We start from the raw sequence: 24,651 nt of genomic DNA on the forward strand, positions 1-24,651 counted from the left end.
GCGTTGACACTTGCGCATAGGCGTTTACGCGTGCGCGTAAGACCTTTTACGACTGCGCATATGAGTGTGCGCAAGCGAAGAATACGTTTTCGAGTGCGCGTTTTATGTATAACGGACGGTATAAGCTAAAATTATCTAATTATCGATTTCAGTTAATGTTGATAATTGCGTTGTTCCTTAATTTTCGAATTGGATCTGGCTTATTATTTTTTGCAGACTGTAAGAGCAATACTATAAAAGTAAACTTGAACTTTCGATTATGTCAAATAGAATTTCCGATTCTGGAGCTCCCAAAGGATCATACAAAACGAAAGTATGTTTCGATGTTCATCAAACAAAAAGTGGAATTGCTGCAAAAAATGGATAAAGACATGAAGAAGGTGACAGAGAGGTTTGTGAAAACGAAAAAATTTCGATTGACAAGTTAGTCGGTATTCTCGGCACAGCAATTAACGGGACTTGAACAGCGGAACTTTATAACTGAACAAGAAATTATGTCTGTTTATAGAATTAAAAAGAAAGTATTATCACATAAAATGAAGCAACATTGAAAGAAATGTTTAATAAAGTAAACAAATAAATATTAAGCGGTTTTTTTTTTTTTTTTTTTTTTTTTTTTTTTTTTTTTTTTTTTTTTTTTGTAAATTTTGATACTTATTAGATTATAATTGTTCTTTACTTCATAAATTACGGTTTCATATTTTTAATTTTAGAATTTCTGCATGCCATCTCACGAGATTTAAACTGATGATCTATAATCCGGAATCGCCGAAGTCCCGACGAGTCCGGATTAACGACTTTTGACTGTACAATAGTTTAGGTCATGAAATTTTTAGTTTATAAATCATATTATAATCTGGTTAATAACATGTAGTTTTGTAATTCTATTATAATCTCAGTACTCAGGATACCCTGAAATAACGATTATACTCTTTGACGCAGGTAGGCTACGTACTCTATGATTCTACCGATCAGCGTCAGGATAATCAAGAGTTGACAGTAGTTTATTCTTCGAGCGTATTATTTGATGTCTAAGAGTGAAGACTGTTAAACTTACTTGTAGGCGAACATTAGAGGTAAGAGAGGTACTGACATTGCAACTTGGAACCAAAACCAGTGCCTGAAAAGATAACCTACAAGTGCCAAAGTGATGAAACCCACAGTCCATCCTAACTGGATGGCAATTCCTGCTTCGGTTCGATGATGAGGTCCAACTATTTCCATCACTTAAAAGAATCAAAAATAAACGTATAAATAACATTAAATTGTGTAAAAAACTACAGATTCAAAGAAATGCTTATTCTTCAAGTTTATTGATTGAAAAAGACAAAATAACGGTGGTGTTTACATTGCAATACCTCGAAAGGATAATTACGGTTTTCATGAAGCATGTTCTAATGGAATATATAAGATGATTCATGCTTAACATTACGATTTAAGTAATAAATAACTATTTTTTATTATACTTTTAGCACAAAAGTGCCATTAGTCTCCTAACACGATTTTGCGGTGTTTCACGTTTTATTTAAATCCGTTATCATTCATCAAAATGTAAGATATTTATATTTCGAATTAACTCAGTCTGTTGATAAAAAAAACTAAATTAAAAAAAAAATATTTACTTTTTAATTTTGAAGCTAACTGATTTAAAGAAGAATGAGAATAAAAAGGTTCACCAGCAGGAATAATGAATAATATCACCATCGAAAATAATATATAGAACGGTTATTATAACACATAGAAACATTATAATGTATAGAAATTATATTATCATAATATACAGAATAGTATATACAAAAGTTCGTTACCAAGAATAATATATAGAAAGGTTCATTACTAAGCAAAGGGCGAAAGGTGCTCCACTTTACTTTGAAACCCAGTACTCTGTTATTTTCTGCAACGAGTATAGCTCAACTTTATGTTCGGAAAACGCATAGGAACCCAACAAGTTAGTAATAGATTCAAGCATTTTCAACAATTTATCGATAATTCTCTGGATATACAGCATTTCTAGTTGACGCTAAAAGTACCGTCATTTGCTAGATTTTCTTTTTTTAAATGCATTATAAATATAGAATGCAGTATATACTGTACATTCCTAAAGCCTGTAGCATTTCTATGCAAATATTAGACGTTACTGAATATGTAGTTAATGCCTTCACTAAAAAGTCGACAACAGCGGCAAGCATTTTAGATTTTTAAAAAGCATCTGGTAGTAAGGTCTTATATTTATGTTAAGTGAAATAGTATATTTCATAACAAACATGTCTCAAATGTCGTACTTTATCAAGTACGTGATGGAAATGTATATTCTAGCAAGAAGCATATATGTGCTAGAATTCTTCAAGGATTGGTTTTGGGACCAATCCTTTTCTAAATAGTTTCAGATGACATTCCAAATCCTTTATTAGCCGAAAGAGCAAACTTTGCTAATGGCAAGCCATCAACAACCTCCAGTTTAGAATAAATATCATCTCAAAATGGTGTGACACCCGGAGAATAAAATTAAATGCTTCGAAACTCTGTGTCTCTTTCTGAAGATACTGAAATTTAAATACTTAAGTTCTGACTTTAATATAAGCAATGATATTCTTCCACCGGTTAGCTCCACAAAATACCTCGGAATTTATTTTGAAGAACATAAATTTAAAGACCAAATAGTCTCGATTACAGAAAGCAAATGCAGCTTTCATGATTACATACCCACTTACTGGATACCGACCAAAACTGAATCTGTGTGTCAAAAGGACACTTTACGTACGATTTGTCATATTCTTTTCCATGCATTTCCTATTTGTACAACAGCCCACAAATCATATAGGAAAAAATTACCTTTTCAAAATAAGGTTCTTAGAATCATGACTAAAGCACCATGGTTTGCAAGAAATGCACAATTATATAAAGAACTCGACATTCAGTATGCTTAAGAATTCATTTTTACAAACGTACACAGTTTCTTCTCACATGTTTGAAACTCTAAATGGCCGTCAGTGGCAGAGTATTTAAGACCATCGAGTACTGCGAGTTCGATTTGGATTCGAACTCAGTTGAACGGATTGGCTGTAAGATAAGTTTTCGTGAAAACACTAGTATCAGCAAAAACACATTCTGCAAGATATAATCATGAGGCCTTTATTAGTGATATAGCAGAAGGAACAGCAGAACCTGAATATATATCGACGATTGAAAAACTGAGGACGATACAATCAGTGCCGTCTACACGAAAATGTGGAATAACTATATTTTTTAATGTCAAGTAGATTGAGAAACCTGAATTCTGTCTTTCAGGCGGAATACACATTTACATTTCTCAAAGCAGTAAAGCAGGATCTCTATAAAAACTTTAGAACAGTTATACGTCCAGACGGCATGTCTAGTACTGAAGCCATTAGTGATGGCTCTTTTAAATGCGAACTTGTGTATTCTGTTAGAGAACTTCTTCTCGGTAGCGATGGTCTCATCATCCTGCAATGGATCAAAGCCCACGTAGGGTACGACATAAGTGCATTGGGAAAAATGTTGGAAAAGGTGCAACATACACGTTTCTATGTATGGGACATATTCCCAATCCGGAGTCAACCCGGAAAAGAAAATTCAAAATAAACGCGGACAATAGCAATAGGACACAGAGAAAACAAAGCGTTTCACCCATGAGTCTGCTAATCTCGTCAGCCCTAAAATCAGAAAACTCCATGTTGATTCAAATGCACACTGCCCTACACCGGCTAATGTATACAGGTTCGGACTAGTACTCCTAGGATAAAGTAGACAATTTGAGATATTACTTACACGAATGAACTCTAACACAAGACTTCCATCTCTCATAATTCTCTGGAAACAATCTTCAGACCTGGAGAGCTCAACTAATGGAAAATGAAAAATCGTTTGCACAGCACATTACTCGTAACTCAGAACTATCTCTTGAAACGTACATTGCGCTCAGTCTTACATAACGTTTAATTTGTATTGATGTAAATAATCCTATAATTTATACAGCGTAGCTTTTAAGCTTTTCCTGCCCAGATGGTATAGTGGTTAAATGAGTTGACTGCGATACCGAAGAGCCCGGTTTCGAATCCTGGAGAAGGCCAAGAATATAAATTGTCTGTCCCTTCATAGGAGGTAACGGTGGGCGACTATTAGGTGCCTCCACAATAAAATGACCACCAATTCTGTTCTTAGGATTGGCCAATGCTGAAAAAGGCAAGTGCCCGCCATTCGATTAAAAAAAAAGAGCTTTTAAGCTTATGATATACAGCTTACTTGTAGCAACATAGGATTCCAATACGTTTCGTTCAAGGCCTTGTATGCCTTGTTTAAATTATGTCGCTTGTCGTCCCGGACCTTGGTACACATATCTTAGATTTTTCTCCTCCAGAGGACACGCAGTAACAGCTTAACCCTAGGACAAACAACCCTCATGTGTTAATTTAGAACCCAAACAACAACAAGCAGCGTTATGTTTCAAATTTGAAAACATTTTTGCTGTTTTGACTTCTAAATTAATACTTGTTCAGCGTGTTATTGTATTTAAACCGTCATGTGTTTGACCATATTCATATAATCTAACCTAATCCTAATGTGCACATATTGCTGTTTTTGCTAATTTTGATCCCACTGTAGAACAAACCGTATAAGCGTCTACGCACGATTCATCATAATTGTTCCTGATAACTATTTCACAGAATATTTTCAATTATTTATTTAATGAAGCATTCATTTTCTTTGCATCATATAATTTCTGTTACGCATACCCTTTCATGTCACTGACTATATTACAGCATTCAGCAGCAATTTTTACATCAAGAACTCTATTTTGTGTTCTATTTTTCAAACAGTTTTTACATCTGACATTGTTCCTGCAACTTCAAGACCTCAACGTTTTACCTGCAACAATCTTTTCCACCTTGCTCTATTGCTTCCAATCTTTGCCTGTACGACGGTATATATGCATCGTTTTGTAATTAACGTAACCGGCCTAACAGTCCTTCAACTAACGTAAAAGGTTCCTGACCCTACGTTCTGTGGTTTCACTATTGCAAACATATCGTTGCTTCTGAAAAAGAGGATTTCCTTAGTTTATGAGGTATTTCTCCCGCCTTCTTAGCATGCCGTTGTGGTGTAGTGGTCAGGACGCCCGACGCATAATCGAGAGGCCCATGGTCGCGATGATATTGCTCATTTTCCCTCATCTCCTGCTTCTAAAATATCCTAATGACTCTCTCATGCTTCGAAATAGCTTGATGTCTCTACAAGTTTACTACATAGTTATTTCAATTTTGGTATCTTTTCTGAATCCTCTATTTCCCCTCGCATTTCCTCGTCAAGTTGCAAATTAAGCGGGTGAAAGAGAGTGTTTAAGCGGTTGAAATGAATAGTTGAGACACAGCGTGATTTCGCTAGTGTTGCGCACGTTTGCTATTTTGTCCTCCAGTTGTTAACTTAGTAGCAGCTACGCATACTGGCCGTTTAGTTAGTCTATCACTGGTGAAGGTTGCTGATTCGGCCTGTTAGGTCAAATTAAATTGTGAAGTCTGGCACTACGTCTTATTTTTCGAATCTATTGTTAAATTTACCTTAAGTTCTCACCGCAAGTAACCGTGTTTTTCGGGAGAACGAAGTCCATGCCTTTCGGTTAAGGTTAAAGAATTGTGATAAATAAAAATGGCTTTTTAAACCCTCGATTTCTTTTCAAGCCTGTGCGAGAAGTCGCCTAGCTAGCCTTTTAGATCTAAACGATGTCCGTGTCTTTTGGTTAAAGAGCTGCAATAAATAAAAAAGAGCTTTTTACACCCTTTTTCTCTTGTGTAACTTTTCACGCCTGTGCGAGAAGTCGCCTGACCAGACTTTTAGATCTAGATTCGAAGTCCGTGCCTATCGGTTAAAGAGTTGTGATAAATAAAAAAAAGGCTTTTTACACTGTGTAACTTTTCACGCCTGTGCGAGAAGTCGCCTGGCTAGACTTTTAGATCTAGATGCTGTGTATAATAGTAAAGAAAGTTAGTTCTGACAGAGAGACGTACACATGTTTCATCACTCTCAAAATCGACAGAATTTTATTCAAAATCTACTCCAATAGGTTGCTTTTCCACCTAATTTTAAACTTAAAATACACTTTGTTGATTTTCATTACCATATAAAGGGTAATTACTAAAATTGGAAAATATCAGCGATTTGAAAATGTTTTTAATATTAGTAACAACAGCATGAAGAGCCTGAATAGCACTTACACAATACGAATCCAATGGTTGTCAATCCAGTTCTACCAAATGCCTGAAAAAAGCGCAGTATGACGAACATGAGGTACGATGTGGATAACAAAGACAGAAGCAGACTGATACAGGAAACGACATACGAAATGGCGATCGTAGGTAAGCGCCCGATCCTGAAATCCGAGAAACTATTTTAAAAAGTTACAGGACATGTGCTTACAAATATCAAAGATTGAAGATGATATGTTAATTTTTCAATTAACTAATACATTGCTGAGGAATTGAGAAGAAGATTTAAGCATTCAAAAACTGAAAATGAGTAGAAAAATAATATTGGTTACAGCAGCAAACATAATTTTAAATTTATATAGTCAAATAATAAAAGTTATTAACAAATTATTCTCTTTTAAGTGGTAAAAAAAGACTAGAAAAGAGAAAATGAGTAACTGCATGTAGTTACCTCTATTAAAACTGTTTAATTAATTATCATACTAAGATATTACGTTATCTGCTATAAATCACATTAATTTTCTACTCATTTTCAGTTTTCGAATGCTTAAGGGTCTTCCTTGATTTTTCAGCATAATTTATTAGTTTATTCAAAAATATAAAGGTAAAATGTTCATTACTTCTTGCGCTCACAAATCATTATGCGAATATGTATTTACAACTTTTAAAGCCTAAAAACGCATGTCTGCGATGTTATTGTCATGCAGTGATTTTGTAGGGGCTTTAATTTTTACCACAATACTTTCGATTACAATGTTTTTAAACAGCGAAGTAATTGAATCGTTTGGCTATCGACGACGATATTTTGCATTAAGATGTTTTAGAACTGCGGTGCTTCTCTTTGCTTTCTTTTCTTCCGTTGTGTTTTGTACGACGACATTTTCGCCTTGCTTTGTTTTCTCCGCGAAATTTTGGCATGTAACCGATTTTTTAGTGGGAGAAAATACAAGGAGCCCATGTTCTTGTGGGCGAACGGGTGTAATTCAAAAATTAAAACATTCGAACTAGCATTTGAAATGTTTGCCATATCCAACCAGCCTTGAAGAAATTAGCAATCGAACTAGCACTTGAAGGTCCATGGCTCGAATCACGACAAAAAGACAGCTAAACGTTTCCTGTTCTGGAAGACTAATAATCCCTGCAAACAAGCTTCAAAATTATCTAATACATGAATAAATCACTCTTATTTTTTAAATATTGATATTTTGAGGGAAAATAAAACAGTTTATTTCGTATATATGTTTTCAAACCATATCAAACAGATATTTTTAACTAAAAGTTTAATTTAATTTTGGTAAGAAAATATATAATTGCATTAATAGCTAAAAATCTTTATTCGTGAATGCAAAAAAAAAAAAAAAAAAAAAAAATTGTCTTTAAATAAATTAGTAATTTATTACAACTATTCGGACTTAGGGTTATGCTTAGCATTTTAGACCCGACGTCAGCTCGATATTCTTTTAATTCTTAAAATTCCAAATCTTTCCAAACCGATTAAGATAGGTAATGTAATTATTTAATTACTAGAAATTACACGACCACTTAGGTAAAGTGATCTAAAATAGAAAACTTAAAGGAATATAAGAATTAAATCTAAAATTGCAAAATAAACTCAGCTTGATAATTTGTTTCCCAAATTACTTACCAGTCGGATAGCTGCCCAAAGAATATTACAGATATCAAAAATCCTATCATGTATATTGATTTAGCTAGAGATACGAGCCATTCTCTATCGCACACAAGATCAAACTGAAAAAGATCAACAACAAAATATTATGCGTAATTTTTATAATAATTATAATTTTAATAATTATGCATAATTATTACTTAAAGATATATAAGAATTAAATAAATTTATTAATAATAATCATAAGTATAATACTTTTGCATAATTTTAATAAAAACAATCATAACTCGTTTATCGAACGTAATCCGCTCCAAAATAGCATTCATTCTGCGAATGTCATTTTAGAGCGAGTAATTTTAATGCTGTCCATCCAAGCGCCATCCGAAATAGCGAAATATCGTAAGAAACTTTAGAACTATCTCTATTTTAAAACTAAGCAAAAGCGCAATCCTAAGTTGGGGTAAATTTTGAATAAAACTCTCATAGAAACATATTGCAAAAGTAAACAGAATCAGATTGAAATAAACTTCAACTAAACCGCAATAAGAATACATATTAAAAATTTCAGAGTTCTTTTTACGCCTTTATTGCGTGATATAAGCTTATTTGGTCTGCTGTTTGCTCAATAAATTAATGCATAAAATGATTAATTAATACCGGATGGCTTTTCAAACTAAAATTGCTCAGAAGGAATTCGAAATTCTTATTCGTTACTTTAATGCCAACAAGCAAATCAAGAGTCATAAAAGATTCTCTTCAAAAGCTAATAACAGATTTAGGATCAGAAGACAGCCAATAAGAATAAAGCACCACACTATATAGCAGACTGCGAAATAAGCAGCAAATCATAGCGGACAGAAAAATTTAAATCTAAGTGAACGAATAAATATAAACATGAAATAGCAAGAAATGTCAGAGAAAACATGATACAAGTGAAACACTGTGTAGGGTTTATATTTATTTTAACTAACGTTTATTTTAAGTTTAAACTATCTTTCCTGTCAAGCCTTACTTTCCCCTGGAACTGCCAATGCCAGAGTATGTAAATTTTAGTAGAACGCGCAAGGATTCAAATTATCAGCGGAAGTATTCTGAGTTAAATAGAAAGGAAATGAGTTCAAGGTGTGCTGTTCTTACTTCACGAGCGCGGAGGTAGTTAGCCAGAAATTGAAGAACCCCGCGTTTCGGCCTGTGTGCTTGCCTGGAAGTATTGTTAATCGTTCAACGTGATCTTCAAGTTTGCTGAATTAGCAGCGGTATTGTAAAACGCGGTGAGGTTAGTTACTTTTAGAGAGCCTCGTAGTTAGAGTCTTGTCTTTAGTTTCTTTTCAGGTTATTATTTTTATTTGACCGCCGAGTTGGCGCAGTTTGTGAGCGTCAAGAGCACGCACTTGTAATTTATTACGTTGAATAAAAAGGGACCTAAACCCTTAACAAGACTCTGTCTTTTATCCAGGTTTCACAGTCACCTCTTGGTTGCGTGCAAGTTGGAGGCGCGCAACGCTACATTGGCGCCCGAACACTTATCGAACTAAAATGGCCGAAAATTGGATGGAAACCGCTGGACAACACCAAGAAATGACAAGCCAATTGGAAGGATTTGGATATCTGGTCCAGACTTTGAGAGCGTCAATCAAGCCAAACGTCAATTTCGACGGAAAAAATTCGGTGGCGATATTTCTAGAAGGCCTAGAAAATCACTTTCAGCTCTACCCTGTGCCGTAAAGACAAAAAGTTGCCATCGCCACATCCGCACTAAGAGGACAGGCCGCGCTATGGTGGAAAAATATAGGCAAATTTTTATTAGGGGAATTTGGAAGCCAGACATATACATTTGAAAATTTCAAAAAATCGTTAGTAAAGGCCTTAACCATAGTGAAAGATAGAGCACGGCTGGAAGCCGAACTATATAGTTTCTATCAACGGGATATAGAAGAATTGACGGACTTTATTCTACGAAAAATTAAGCTGACGGATATGCTGTATGGGAAGAAACCCGATGCGGAGATTATTGAAATAATCTTACCAAGATTGTTACCCGCTGTTCAAGACTACTTTGAAATTAGAAACCCAAGCACATAGCAGGAGCTCTTCGAATTGGCGGTGAAGTTTCAAAATCGCAGAATAGCGGAAAAAATCTAGAGGAAAACAATGTAGCTGACGCACTTTCTCGTATAAAATTGGACGATGAAGGAAATGAACTTAAATGCGCTGTGTTGACTTCAAAAATTTTAGATTCCAGAGATACGATTATTACTGAACTGAAAGCTGATCCTGAATTTGGAAATATCTATGCATATTTGAAAGACCCCGAAAGCTTTGAGCACACAGACATCGATGCGATAAGAAATAGAGCAGAAAACTATGAAATAATAGATAATTTATTATTTTATACAAAAACAACAAACGAAAATCTTGAGTACAAACCAGTCATCCCAGCCTCGCTTCGATTAAGCATTTTGAAGGAATTACACGACGCGAAAACAGCGGGCCATTTAGGGGTCAGAAAAACTTTAAAAAGGGTACGCGAGGCGGTATATTTCCCGCAATTATACAAAATAGTAACGGCGTATGTCAGGTCCTGCAATCAATGTCGGTTAATAAATGATATTAATTAGAGCCCGGCCGGGTACTTAAATAGCATTCGCGCTACATTTCCGAATGAAATTTTAGGCATAGATCTTCTTGGTCCCTTCCCCCAGAGCGAGTTAAATAAAAATCGTTTTCTTCTAGTAATAGTAGATCATTTTTCAAAATGGACAGAAATTGTTCCACTTAAACGCGCGTCAGCCAAAACAGTCGCAGATGCATTCTTACACAGATACATTTTAAAATACGGTGCACCGATAGAAGTCATTAGCGATAACGGAAAACAATTCATTAGTCAAATATTTGAAAACATATGCAATGGACTTGGCATACGCCATATCAAAATGGTTCAGTATAGACCACAGGCAAACATAGCAGAAAGAGTGAATAAAAACATAGTAAAAATAATTCGCAGTTACGTGAGCACACATCACACGCGCTGGGATGGCTACATAAATGAATTAGCTTATGCTTTAAGAACGGCAAGAAATAGGCAGAAAGTATATTATGATAGAAAACGCCGTGAAGCAGATTTTAAAGTTGGGGATAAAGTATTGAAGCGGAAATTTTCTTTATCAAGTGCCCCAGACAATTTTACGGCAAAGCTAGCTCCAAAATTTGAAGGTCCCTATGTAATTCAGGAAATCAAAGGAGTAGTATTATATCTTAAGAACGAAAGAGGGGAGGTCTGTAAAGCAAGTCCCGACCAGGTGAAAAAATACTATAATCCAAATGATTTTGAAATCCTTAAAAGTTTCTTGCAGGACTCAAGTCTAAACGAAGTAGAAGGTCCAGAAATAACAACTATTCCACCACCCAAGAAGCAGAGAACTGAAGAGAGACCTAGCCCTTCTACAACCCGGACGTCGGTATCAAAAAGAAAAAATAACTTTCAAACTCCAGCGTTTAAGAAAAACAAGAATACAGATGCACCGCGTAAAGAAACCGTGGTAAAGAGCAAAACACCACCTACAACGGATCGCAGGAGAAATTATACATCAAGGAGAACGCGCACACGGCCACAGAGTCAGGTGCCAGCAAGGCCGCCGTTCCGGAAACTGAAACGGCAACAGGAGGAACAAAAATACCAGGAACAGAAGAAATTCAAGAAGGACTCCAGACCGGAGGACGTCAAGACCAGCCGTCACATGGAAAAACGGAAATGCCAACAACCAGACGATTACTCCGCCAAGAGGCCAGCATGCAGAGGACGCAAAAGAAAAACTCATGTGGACGATACTCGGAGGTCAGTAAGGAGAAGATTGACGTCCATGAAACCGATAACTTGGGAACAATATTGCCACAAAAGAATGACGGAGTTTCAAGGATCGAAAACTCAAAGATAAGTTAAAATCTTCTATAATTTTTTTTTTTTTTCTCTTTTGTTCCGAAATGTTATGTATAAGTACGAAGTTCTATGTTTTGACGAAAGTCAATATGTCTCGGTTGAGACTTAGTTTTGTTTTACTTTATTTAGCTAAGGCAAAAGTATTATTTTCTTTAAGTATAAAAGCTAAGAACAAGCATTTTCTGTTGGTCGAAAGACTAATTCTGTTATGTTAAAGCCAAAATTTGGCCGAAGATAGAAATAACTTCGTATTCTTGTATTAATAAAAATTTTAGTTTCAGTGCCGCCAGCTTGGCGAAGAATGAGTAAAGTAAAAATTTATTTTCTCTTATTCATTGTATGGTAAATTGTAAAAATTATATGTATTAAAATTTTGTAAATGTACGTAAATACTTGAATGTTATGTAAAATATGAATTTAGTCTAGAAGCATAAAATTTTAGATGCTAAAAGTGAATGCTTAAAAGCAATGAAGTCAAAATTTAAGTATTAAATTGTAGATAAAGTCATGCTTTAGAGCGAAAGCCTGCATGTTTAAAGATGAATGAGGGGGGAAGTTAGAATGAATGTGTTTTGTAGGGTTCTCCACCTACACTTGAATTTTTTAAGAATATTAAAGTAGCTCATCGAGTTGTAGAATGTCGAGTAAGGTGTGTCCATTTGGTCGTTGAATTCTAACAAATCATGGTGGTTAGGGAAAGTGTTGTAAGACTAAAACACGAATATTCCCGTTTGACACCACACATGGTGGAGAGCCATGGTAAAGTTAAATTAATGCTTGAAAAATTGAATGAATGTGCATTAAGCAATAACTAAGAAAAACGAATCGTTTAAAAACAAAAATTTATTGTGTCAAGAAAGTGTAAATTATAATGTATTTAGAAAGATACTGATACTTATTCCTTCCAGATGCTGGAAGGAAAGACCAAGATTGATTGATGAAGTCCAGGAAAAGTTGCTGTAAGAAGAGAGAGTTATAACTATCAACAGAATTTTAGTATACAATTTGTTACATAAGATTTTTTTTTTTTTTTTTTTTTTTTGTGGAAACGAGGTTCTCGACAGTTAGTTCAGAATTAGAGAAACTTACAACAGGTCGTTTGTAGGACCTGCTTCCAAGTTTTCCAAATTCTGGCAGCGGCAAATGCAGGGTTTATATTTATTTTAACTAACATTTATTTTAAGTTTAAACTATCTTTCCTGTCAAGCCTTACTTTCCCCTGGAACTACCAATGCCAGAGTATGTAAATTTTAGTAGAACGCGCAAGGATTCAAATTATCAGCGGAAGTATTCTGATTTAAATAGAAAGGAAACGAGTTCGAGGTGTGATATTCTTACTTCACGAGCGCGGAGGTAGTTGGCCAGAAATTGAAGAACCCCGCGTTTCGGCCTGTGTGCTTGCCTGGAAGTAGTGTTAATCGTTCAAGTGATCTTCAAGTTTGCTGAATTAGCAGCGGTATTGTAAAACGCGGTGAGGTTAGTTACTTTTAGAGAACCTCGTAGTTAGAGTCTTGTCTTTAGTTTCTTTTCAGGTTATTATTTTTATTTGACCGCCGAGTTGGCGCAGTTTGTGAGCGTCAAGAGCACGCACTTGTAATTTATTACGTTGAATAAAAAGGGACTTAAACCCTTAACAAGACTCTGTCTTTTATCCAGTTTTCACAGTCATCTCTTGGTTGCGTGCAAGTTGGAGGCGCGCAACGCTACAACTGTAAGATTTAACTCTCTTCACTATCATTAAATAAACTGGATCTTAGTAAGAAACACAGGCGTGAATAATACCAGCACAGAAGAAGGGTAAAATATACCCTTTATTATTTGTCAAACTCTTAACACAAATTCGCATACTTCGTACTTGCAATAACACCGACGATTTGCGGTGGAACTTAAGAATAATTTCACAAAAAATTCAAAGATAGCAAGTAGTTAATTAGCCTGAAATTAACTAACAATTTAACATCAGGCTAACTAGGCTGACTCAACGACCTACCCAGTCATATACTTATTAAATGGCTAAAAATGCATATCAGCAACTCAGCGTAATAGCAAAATAGTAAAATCCACCGGCTAGCGAAATCCTGCTCTGATTGAACTACTCGCTTCGTCTGATTTTATACTCACTTCACTGAACTTTAAATTTGCGTCTGGTGAGGAAATCCGAGGGAAAAACGAGAGGTTCAGGAAAGGTACCAATTAAAATAACTTGTTATGCAGACTAAGGGAAACCCTACAAACCAAAATTCGAAATATCAGTATGTTATCTCTGTGTAGACGAACTGGTACAGGACTATAAAAGAAACGTATTTCAAATTATATGGCGATAGCTAGACCAGCAGCCATCAACCCTTAAAGAACTTCACAGACCACTGCATATGTAATTTTATATTTGGCGGACCACTAATATAAATTTAAAAAAGGTAAATACATTTATACAATAATAATAAACAAACTACACATATTTCGTTCACATTTAAAAAAACTAAATGAAAAGTACAAAAATATTACCTTCTTGTACAGAAAGCTTCACATTTCCATATCACTGAAAAGGAACTTCATAAAAAGCAAGAACAAATCGGCAAAAGCAAAGCAATATCAATAAACTGATAGCCTTATGCCTCCAATTTTTAATTATTGTAAACATAATAACCATCCCTTACTCAGCAATGGCGTCATTGATCAACATATTGACCAAACAAAAACTTTCAGTGATGCAATTATAAACAAGAAGGCAGATGGTTCTCATAAAAATTCATCAAGTTGCCTATTGACACAGAGAAAAACTGTGTTATTAACAACTACAATAACATATGTTTGTAATTCAAAAGGAAAGAGAATTACAGTTCACGCTAATATTGATAGCAGCAGCATATCCATGGATGCCAACTCTCACTTTCAAATGTCGCTAGATACACCTGCAAAAGTAGCTAAAAAGGTCGCTAAATTTATAAGGAATTTCGCTAAAAGTAGTAGCTAAAATTAAAAAAGTGTAATCCATATTCCATAATAAGTTTTGTTACTCATCATCATTTAAACTGAATCTTCATAAAAATATTAATAATGTCCCAATTTTCCTGCAGACCAACAAAACGTTATCACGGAAAAGTGGACCACCGGTTGGCGACCGCTGATCTAGACCAATCTTATTACGAGCACGAAGAGCACTCTTAAGAAACTCTTCGATCAACTTAGTTCACAAAGTGTAGGATTTAGTGTCTCCAAATAAAAGTTGGAAGTATCGGAAACAACATTCTTAGGGAAATACTAAAGAAGTTCAACACCAAAAAGGCATTAAACATTTATCTGATAAGATACGGATGCTTTTGGAATTTAAAGAGTTCGAGACGACAAAAAAAAACTTGTGATGGTTCGGTTGTAGAGACATTAGGTTATTTCGAAGCAGGAGAGATGAAAAATGAGCAATGCCCTAGCCGGGACTCGAACCTCGAAGCTCTCGAATACGCGCCGACAGTGCTGACTATTACACCACGAAGGCATGCTAAGAAGGCGGGAGAAATACCTTATACACACCCTCTTTTAAAGGGCGACTGGGGACTCAATTGCCATATCATGGTGGTAAAGAATCAACATCCACCAACGTTTTGAGTCGAAATTATCTTGGGAATATGCTAAGAGAACATTAAGTACTCAGAAAGATAAATCTGACATATCAAGGGAATATTCCAGATGGTTTTAAGGATGTGCTTTTATCTCTTGAGCAACATCTTCAGGAGATTTTATGTAATTAGTTTTGGTACATAGAAATGATTTAAAATATTTATGAAAGGGTTTACCTCGCTAACTAAAGTTTGAGAGGTATAAGAAGTATCATAGTGCCACTTTGTGCAGGGTACTATCTCTGGTTGAGATATGTTGACAAAAGAAACCATAGTGACATTCTGTTCTGAATATACGGTTATCATACATTCATCCTTAGAAGTATCGTTGTTAAGTCTTCTGAGTATTTGATCGGTGCTGTTTAGCAAGACGTGAAGGGAAGAAGAGTCCGTACTGTTGGGTTCAACACACCAGAAATCCATATTTGGAGCCAAGAAAGTGATAGAGAGGTTTTGCCAAATTCCAACGATGTTGATATAAAAGAATATTATAAACACCCGTTTCTGCCAAGGACCAAAACTTCCAACGACGTCAGAAATATCCTGCACTTCGCTGGATGAGATGTCCGATGGTTTCTTGTTTTTCATTATGGTTGGTGCAAAAAGAGCCGCCAATCTGAAATGCATTAAGAAAAAAATGTCAAGTAATATTCAAGGAGAACAATGTTTTTTTTAGTTATATTATTATATATTATTTTCTTAGTTATGTTTCTATTCGACTTCATAGCAAAGAAAATAGGTTATTGCAGGTTAATGGTTTCTCTTTCTTTAAAAGGCTTACAATCATATGATTGACACTGCTCTAAATTGACACGGCGTAGATTCGACATTGCGCAAGATCTACCGTTTATAAAACTCATACTGCATAGGGTCCACATAGCGAAGAATCGACAACGTACAGGATCCACATAGAGAAGAATCGACACTAGTTACAAAATGCGACTGACGAGACAGACAGACAGACACACACACACACACACACACAAAACAAAAAAAAAAAAAAAAAAAAAAAAAAAAAAAAAAATTGATCGTAACATAATATTGACTAAGAGGAGTAATGGACATTTGCCACTTGATGTAATACTGAGTAATGAACAGCTGTCATTTATCAAGATGGGTCCTAGTTAGAATCCCAGATAAGGCATGGAAGGAAAAGGAAATGCATAGGTGTCGGCTTTTCATCAACCAGGGTTCGTACACGTTTCTGCACACGGAAATTAAGGACTTTTAAGGACCATTAATTAAAAAATTAAGGACCTATGAACAAATGGGAACTGAATAAATTCAATTAAAAATATTATTCTATGCCTGAATTTTACTTTTGTAATACCATCCTAAAAATAAAATAGATCCCTAAGTAGTATGCATTATTACTAAAAATGAATTAATTAAACATAATTATTAATAAGTTTGAGAATAAAATAAACTTCATGCAGTTTTCAAGTAGCATTAAATATTTTACACTTATAATAGGTTGGACATTTTTGAAAGAAGATAAGTGACATTTACATTTTACTAACAGTTAGCTTTATGTTGATTTTTTTTATGCCTCATTTTGTCACGAAGAAAAAAATAGGTACTACCCAATGAAGCAAAGTACTTTTAACTACTTATTTCAAAAATTAAAACCCTAACATCCTGATTGAGTTTTTTCTCTAACACTTGTATATTTATGCGATCTGAGCTTTGTTCAAGAGTGGTGCTGGTACTAGTACTTTGTAGTGGTGGTACTAAAGGTTTTCATAGTCAAAAGATTGAGAACCGCGGGTCTAGAGGTTTAGTAAATAGCAGGTAGATTTTTATGTCAAACAGCATAGATTAAAATGACAAGTAAGATCATAATTAGCATGATTCATAACCAAAAGACTGAATGTTATCACCGCTGCTGCTTGTCTAGAGAGATAGGCCTGCTGATTAGAACAAACTTGAAAGGCCAGATGTAGGCATGGTTAAGCAAGTTTTGAAAGTTAGTAAGGCTCTGTTTGATGCAGTTAGTGTCATAGCTTTGTGTAGAGTTCTAGGGGTTGTAACCCAGTTAATATACTTTCAGGTTCTAGTAAGCCATTAAAGCACCAGAGGTGATAAGTTGTTTTGTATTATTTTAAGTGTCTCTAGACGCAAAGAATAAGTTTTACTTGAATTTCTACATCTTTGTGTTTTATCTTGTGACCACAGTGAGTAGTAATGAAAGACAATAATATGTAGGGATAATTTTTAAGGGTAAGCAGTTAGTTATAAATAATTAAATTAGGTAAATAGATAACCTTAGTCATTATGGATTTACATGGCAACTATTAAATTTTATTTTTTAGCAATATTTGTTAAAAAAGCCCTATTAAAATCAAAATCTAATAAAATTTCACAGTTTAAAATACATGTAATTTATGACACTGATCCTCAAACAACAACACTCAACAAAATATTTATCCGTCATTTTAATTTGAAGCCTTCCCAAACATTTTGGCTAGTTTACATCGATTTCCTTAATTCAAAATTAACTCAAACTGTAACTGTTAATAAATTAACATAATCCTTATAAGTCACTATGCAGTCGAATTTAGGATCCACAGAGATTGCATCAGATGGGAAAATGCCTAGTGCCAGCTCTGTGTATGATGCATTAAGACATATTAGATGGATCTTTTAAATTTTAAGTTTTCAATTTCTTTAGTAATAAAAAAAATCCCTTTCTGTAATGCCTGCTCAATGGTGTGGTGGTGTATTTAATTATGGCAAAGCACACGAGGGCTATCTGCCTAAAGGGAGGGATGCCTTTCGTGGAGGACTTTCTAAGGGAAACTGGCTCGTATACACGTTACACATGGGGAAAACAACGAAAACGCCCATGCAGCCAGCCCGTTCGCGGGATTCGAACCTCAGACCGAACTACCAGTGTTCAGCGTCTTTACCGCTCGGCCGCTAGTGGGCCTGCCTGCCCAATGATAAGATTAGATGCATTTTTAATATTTTCAATGCTTGTGTCTAGTGAAAAGTAGGGAAAATAAAAGGAAGATAAACATGTTAAGAAAAAGATTCTAGTGTCAGGAATAAAAAAATTCAAATATTATGTCTTCATTGTTCTTCCAGACGTTCTCCAAAAAGTAAGAAATTAATCGCAAACTTTCTATAAAATACATCTATTATGCGTTGATACTATGGAGACATTTTTCATTTTATCACATATTTCTCGAATCTTCTAGAATCATGGGTCTATAAATCTTGCCTTCAAATCCTTCTAAGCTTTCCAAGCTGCATTGTCAAAAATACTGAAGAAAAATTATCCCAATTCTGTAACAGCAAAAAGCCAGAAATATTTTGAAAAAAAGAAAGGAGGCAAAAAGTGTAAAATTAATTTTATAGAGAAAACTGATGCATATTCTGAGAATTTTTAATATTCCGATACAATTACATGGGGAAACACTATGAAAAAATTAAAAAGACGACATTTTTAATTAATTACATAGCAAATTTTGCTTTTGCTAAGAGCTGTTTCGTAAATTATGCTTTATAGCATTATACCTTGTTTATTTTTCAGATTTAAAATATTGTATATAATAAGTTGCCAAAATGAAACTTTATAATATTACAGCGAAAAATAAAAATGTTTTATTTTAATGTTATTTTTTAAATATAATTCCAATATATTCCCATTATTTTAATAAAATTTATCAATGTTTTAAAAAAAATCGTCGAAAAATTCTCAGATTTCGGAATTAAAAATTTTCTATAGAAACTGACCTTAAAATCGCCAAATTCATAAGTTTAATAAAAGAATTCACATTCCCCAAAGCGAAAATTGTTTAAGAGCTCTATTACAAAAAATGAATTTTGAAATGCTTATGTTTCACTTCTTGCTTAGAAACTCGAGTATCCCATCATTTATATTAGAAATAGAAACAAATTATAACACATGAAACCATTCAAAAGATAGCCATATACGTCAGTGAATCGCCAAAAGTATTCCTCCAAAAGGCTAATTCACACTCAAAATGGCAGTCGTAAAAACAGACAAAAATTTCAGATGATTAAAATTAAGGACCTTCTGCTGATTTGGGCTAAAATTAAGGACTTTTAAGGACCAAAATTCGATTCCAAAAAACTTAAGGACTTTTAAGGACTCTTAAGGACCGTACGGACTCTGTCAACCCTGTACATCAATGTATCACTTGTTAACACTTCTGTTATCATAAATACTTAAGCTGTGTTATGGCAGGGTGCCCTGCGGCTTTCAAAATACATCTTTTCACAACAATTTCTCCTTACTTCAAATATTACTGTGTAACACCTATTTTTATGGAATGTCTCTGCTGCTTTCGTTTCAGGCTCTTCTATTCTTGCTCATGGATTTCTCGAGGGTTTCTCATGTGTTTGCATCTTTATCTGCTAACTTCATAAGGATATTATCCATAAATCTGTTTTACTTGTAGTTTCATGTACAATGTTGTTCAGATTTCTTTCTAATTATTTTATCTTGTAACGCTAGTCTTGGTGCTTCTTATGTAACAGACTTGCCGTTCTTAAAATTCCTCTTTACATGCTGTATCGAATCACTGGTTTGAAGATGTTAAGTAGAATTAAAGGTATGAAGTTTTAAACCAGTGGTCTCAAACTGGCGAACTAGGCCGAAACTATAACCGAGACAATCGGAGCAGAGCTCAGGGACCCCCAAGCTTAGGGGTCCCGACTGAGGAGAAGAGAAAGGTATCGGTTCTTTTACATTAGCGATTGTATTTTACAAAAATTAAAAAATAAAATTACTCTAAGATACTTACATTTTCACATTTTAAGCTGAGAAATTATTTGTCTAATTAAATAAAGAATGATACCAGTGAAAGCATCGATGACTAATCAGAATATGTTAACCCTGCTACCACATAGTTCTGTAAAATACTTAACAGCCCGAAATGAGCTTATCAAAATTTCAGCATCTAAAATTAAAGATAATATCCCTTGAAATTAAAAAGTTACGAAGTTTTATTTCTTTTAGGAAAATAAAAAGGCAATCATCAGAAGGCCTTGTCTTTCTTTCTTGAACATAAATTCTGAAATTTATGTACACGAAAGATTTGGATTTAACAAATGTCTTGAGTAAGGACATGGTGGTGCAGCAGTAATGAGTGAGGCATATAATGTTACGAAATACTGTTTAACAGAAAAAGTTTCTTTGTACATCGTTTCTTTGTAAAACATAATCCAAATTAAACTTTTAAGGATGCTATTGAATCAACCATAAAAATTCGTCAGCTTTTTGAAACAGTTCAAAATGTATATTGTTGTTTTCATCATAATATTTTTCGGTGGGAAGAACTGGAAACAATAGACCACAAAGGATAACATAACAAGGAAATGGGTCTTAAATTTCTAATCCCAGCTCGCTGGGCTAGCAGATACGATGCATTCTATGCCTTAAAGCATATATTTGGTGAAGTGGTGAAATGTTTTAACCGCATAATTCTGACTAACCGAAACACCAATGAAAGGAATTGAAGCGGAACATCTAAAGATAAAAACTAGGATTATTTTAGGAATGATTAGAGTTTTGCCTGAGTAGTGTTAGGAAAGTGAAAGAAATTACGATGAACTATACGAATGTGAGTAATTAGAAGATTGAGAATCTCATTTTAGGGTAAGTTTCTTGTACCCAATGATAGATATTCTATGCGCGTAGCTTTGTCAACATTTCAAAGGTATAAAAGTATGTACTCGAATTTCTTCTGAAAGCAAATATAAAAGAAATCCAAGACAAAGCAGTTGATTTTGTACGAACGTTTTCAGAGCCTGCGCCATCAACATTTTCATCCTAACTTAAGATGTTATTTAAAGAGTATGATAATTAAAACATTAATAAGCGTCAAATAGATTAGCCGAATTAGTGATAATAAATCACATTTCTCTTTCATAGATATATGCAGAGAGTGCATCATTTAGTTCAAAGGTTTATGAGACTGTAGACAAAGCTGAATGATCATTCACAAAACTGAAAAGGATTAAAAAAATTATTTGCGAAGCATTATGAGATAGGAAAAAATGGCCAGTTTAGCTTTGTTGTCAAATGACAATAAAAAGTTCACCTTGATAAAGTAACTAAGGAGTTTAATTCGAGTTTTATACTCCAAGTATAAAAAGTAGAGACATTGGCACTTTTAGAAGCAGGAGTACATGAAAAATGGGCAATGCTCTCGCCAGGACTCGAGCCTGGACCTCTCGGCACGCGCCGAGTGTGCTACCGTTACACCATGAAGGCATGCAGAAAGAAAGGAGAAAATCCTTTTAAAGGGCGACTGGGGATTAGGGGACCTAGTCACCAAATCCTGGTGCTGAAGGATCATCATCCACCACCTTTTTAGTTCGGGCGCCACTGTAGAGGCATTAGGTATTTTTGATACTCTGGAAACGTGAAAAATGAGCAGTGCCCTCGCCGGGACTCAAACCTGAACCTCTCGAATACGCGCCGAGTGTGCTACCGTTACACAACTCAGTCATGCAAAAAGGAAAGAATAAAGGCATATTCTGAATAGTTTGCTAGTTAACATTTCACCTTGATTACTTCGCAGATGTTTCATATTACGCTCTCTATAACGTCTAAAATTTAGAATAAAATATTCTTTTCGATCGAAAGGGAGTCAGAATTAGCATATGCATCAGCAAGACATTTGTCGATGACATTCTCATTCGATTAAAATGTATAAAACTACTATAATTATTACGAAAATGATCAACCATAACTAGGGAGAAAAATAGTTACGATTGCTAAAAAGGGTTTTGCTCAGTAGAACGGGAGATACAGAAATGTCCCCTTTTCTGTGTGTGTATGTGAGTGTGAAAGGTATTATCCAGCTGCATAATGGGAGACCTCGCTATTGTACGCTGATTTGCGTTTTTCAAACATTACTCTGCTCTCTCTGTTGGCATCTGTTTAAACAGTGCATTCTGTTGGCAGATGACATACTTGTAATTGGTTTTATTGCATTTTATTGACCAATCACATGAATTGGTTAAAGAAGTGCTCTAGCTACTCACGAATACACTTTTAACCCCTTAACTGCCGCGGGCGTATATATACGCCTTGCTCAGCCGATGTGTTAACTGCCACGGACGTATATATACGCCCTTCCAAAATACTATCATTTGCTTTGCTCTGCTACCCGTAAAATTATTCGCAAAGCTTTGTCATTGTGCAATACCACAATAACCTTGACAAAGTATGCGAAGGAGGATACTATTTTAAAGAGGGGGAGGGGAATTGGAGAGGGGATGTTTGCCGTGAAAGTAATGACTGCGCGTTATTGGCTGGTGTTGTTTGAGTAAAACGCATTTTTTTAAAATTCTGTGTCCTTCGTTTTTGTTTACTTTTTATAGTAGGTTCCAGGAATAAAGAAAGATATAACGGATGTTTCAAACCCATTTATCATTTTTGAATTATTTTCTGTGTAACTGCTCGGGCTTCATATTGTTACTGAAACTGAGTATATGAACCAACACCTTGCAAACGAAAAATCAAAAACAAAATCGTGGCATTCAACCAGTTCAGAAGAAATATGTGTTTTTTTTTAGGCATACTGATTTCACAAAGTATAACACTGAAACCTGATATTACACTTTACTGGTCTAAAAATAAATTGATCGAAACTCCATTTTAGGGATCTTTCTTGTTATAAAAACATCATTTCCATTATATTTACATCTTTTTATTATACTTTTACTCAAAACATTAAATTTTGTGCATTCATGTATTTCTTTTATTCTTTATTTTGTGAAAGTAAACAGTTTTTAGAAAGTAAAACTTGCACTTGTTTACCCCCTTGTACATCGCATAACAACGCGCGCCTGTGTGAAAAACCGTGGCACTGGGAAATGAATCTTGTACGTTCCCCGCGGCAGCTAAGGGGTTAATTATGTATTTGTTGCAAATACGGTACTTACAATTTTAGAGACATAAAGATATGGACTGAGCTCATGTGCGCGACTGCTATTTAAGAAAAAAAAAAAAAAAAAAAAAAAATAGAATGAATAAGTTGAGGCTTTTTTTATTCTTTGCTCGTACGCCCTGCCACGCGATTACATTAATGTGGGAGAATTTCCCCCATTGGTACAAGCAGTAAATTAAGTTTGCCAGTTGAACGCTGGAGACGCTTTAGTATTCTAAAATTTTTGCTTTCTGGTTAAGGTTAAAAGTAAGTTATCTAATGGTTAATTCAACATACTGGAATTAACTGAAATAAATGCCGGTCTAAAATTTAATATTTCGACATAATCTGAATAATTCGATCCCATCATTTAAAAAGCTAATAAAGTTATAGATATAGGGTGGTCATGAAAGAATTCGATATATGAAGTCCTAGCGGCCTCAACCAACCAAAATGAAATTTCAGATATTGTTATTTGAAGGTATGCGCTCAAGATTGTGATGATTTAAAACAACTGAGCTTTCACGCTCAGTTGTTTTCTCAACTCACTCTCAGTCAGTTGAGTCTCACCCTCAGTCAGTTGAGCAACTTAGCTTTTGACTATAAAACATTTCGAAATTATGGAGCGGCAATTATCACTTTTTTTGCAAAAAAATTTATCAACGCATTTAAAACCATAAATGGCTTTAAAACACGTGTGACAAAAATTGCATGTGTAAACCTTCTCAAAGAAAAGCATTGTAAAGGACCAATTACCACACAAGACAGGAGAGGGGGGGAACTTTTATTGAAGTTGCAGGTTGCTCAATATGCCCAGCTTCGCAGATGATAAATTGCGTACGGGAGATTATTGTAAAAAGTAACGAACGTCACATCGCAGGAGAAGTCTGAATAATTCCACGCTTTATGGCATCTTTCAAATAAACAAATCTCGTGGATTTGATGTGTACACCTTATACAGTCAAAAGTCCTTAATTCGGACACCCATAATCCAGAATAATCTATAATCCCGACGCATGCGCGTAAGACCTTAACGGTTGCGAATATGAGTGTGCGCATGCCCAAAATACGTTTACGCATGCACGTTTAATGTATAACGGGCGGTATAAGCTAAGCTAAAATTATCTAATTCAGTTAATATTGCAGATTGCGTTGTTCCTTTATCTTCGAATTGGATCCGGCTTATTATTTTTTGCAGACTGTCAGAGCAATTTTATAAAAGTAAGCTTGAACTTTCGATTATGTCAAATAGAATTTCCGATATATATTTACTAATATGTAAAGGATCTACAAAGCGAAAGTATGTTTCGAAGTCCATTAAACAAAAAGTGGAATTGCTGCAAAA

At 34.8% G+C, this 24,651-nt stretch overlaps 1 protein-coding gene across 7 annotated transcripts in view; it reads right to left on the reverse strand.

Moving 5' to 3' along the window:
* LOC118191981 (organic cation transporter protein-like) overlaps nucleotides 1–24,651 on the reverse strand; it is a 92,674-nt gene that overhangs the window by 43,323 nt on the left and 24,700 nt on the right. For 3 of the 7 annotated variants that reach the window (XM_035362856.2, XM_035362854.2, XM_035362855.2), the window contains exons 2-5: nucleotides 15,577–16,015; nucleotides 7,867–7,970; nucleotides 6,231–6,385; nucleotides 1,058–1,226 (exon numbers count right to left, since the gene is read on the reverse strand). In XM_035362856.2, the coding sequence (XP_035218747.2) occupies nucleotides 1,058–1,226; nucleotides 6,231–6,385; nucleotides 7,867–7,970; nucleotides 15,577–15,987 (839 nt within the window). In that variant the 5' untranslated portion in view covers nucleotides 15,988–16,015. Of the gene's footprint in view, nucleotides 1–1,057; nucleotides 1,227–6,230; nucleotides 6,386–7,866; nucleotides 7,971–14,290; nucleotides 14,438–15,576; nucleotides 16,016–24,651 lie in introns of those variants that run through there. The other 4 variants (XM_035362859.2, XM_035362857.2, XM_085824404.1 and 1 more) reach the window with 3 other exon arrangements.

This window comes from Stegodyphus dumicola, chromosome 9 (assembly GCF_044657685.1).
Source record: "Stegodyphus dumicola isolate Sdum_Otavi_A_Nest chromosome 9, ASM4465768v1".
NCBI classification, from domain to species: domain Eukaryota; kingdom Metazoa; phylum Arthropoda; class Arachnida; order Araneae; family Eresidae; genus Stegodyphus; species Stegodyphus dumicola.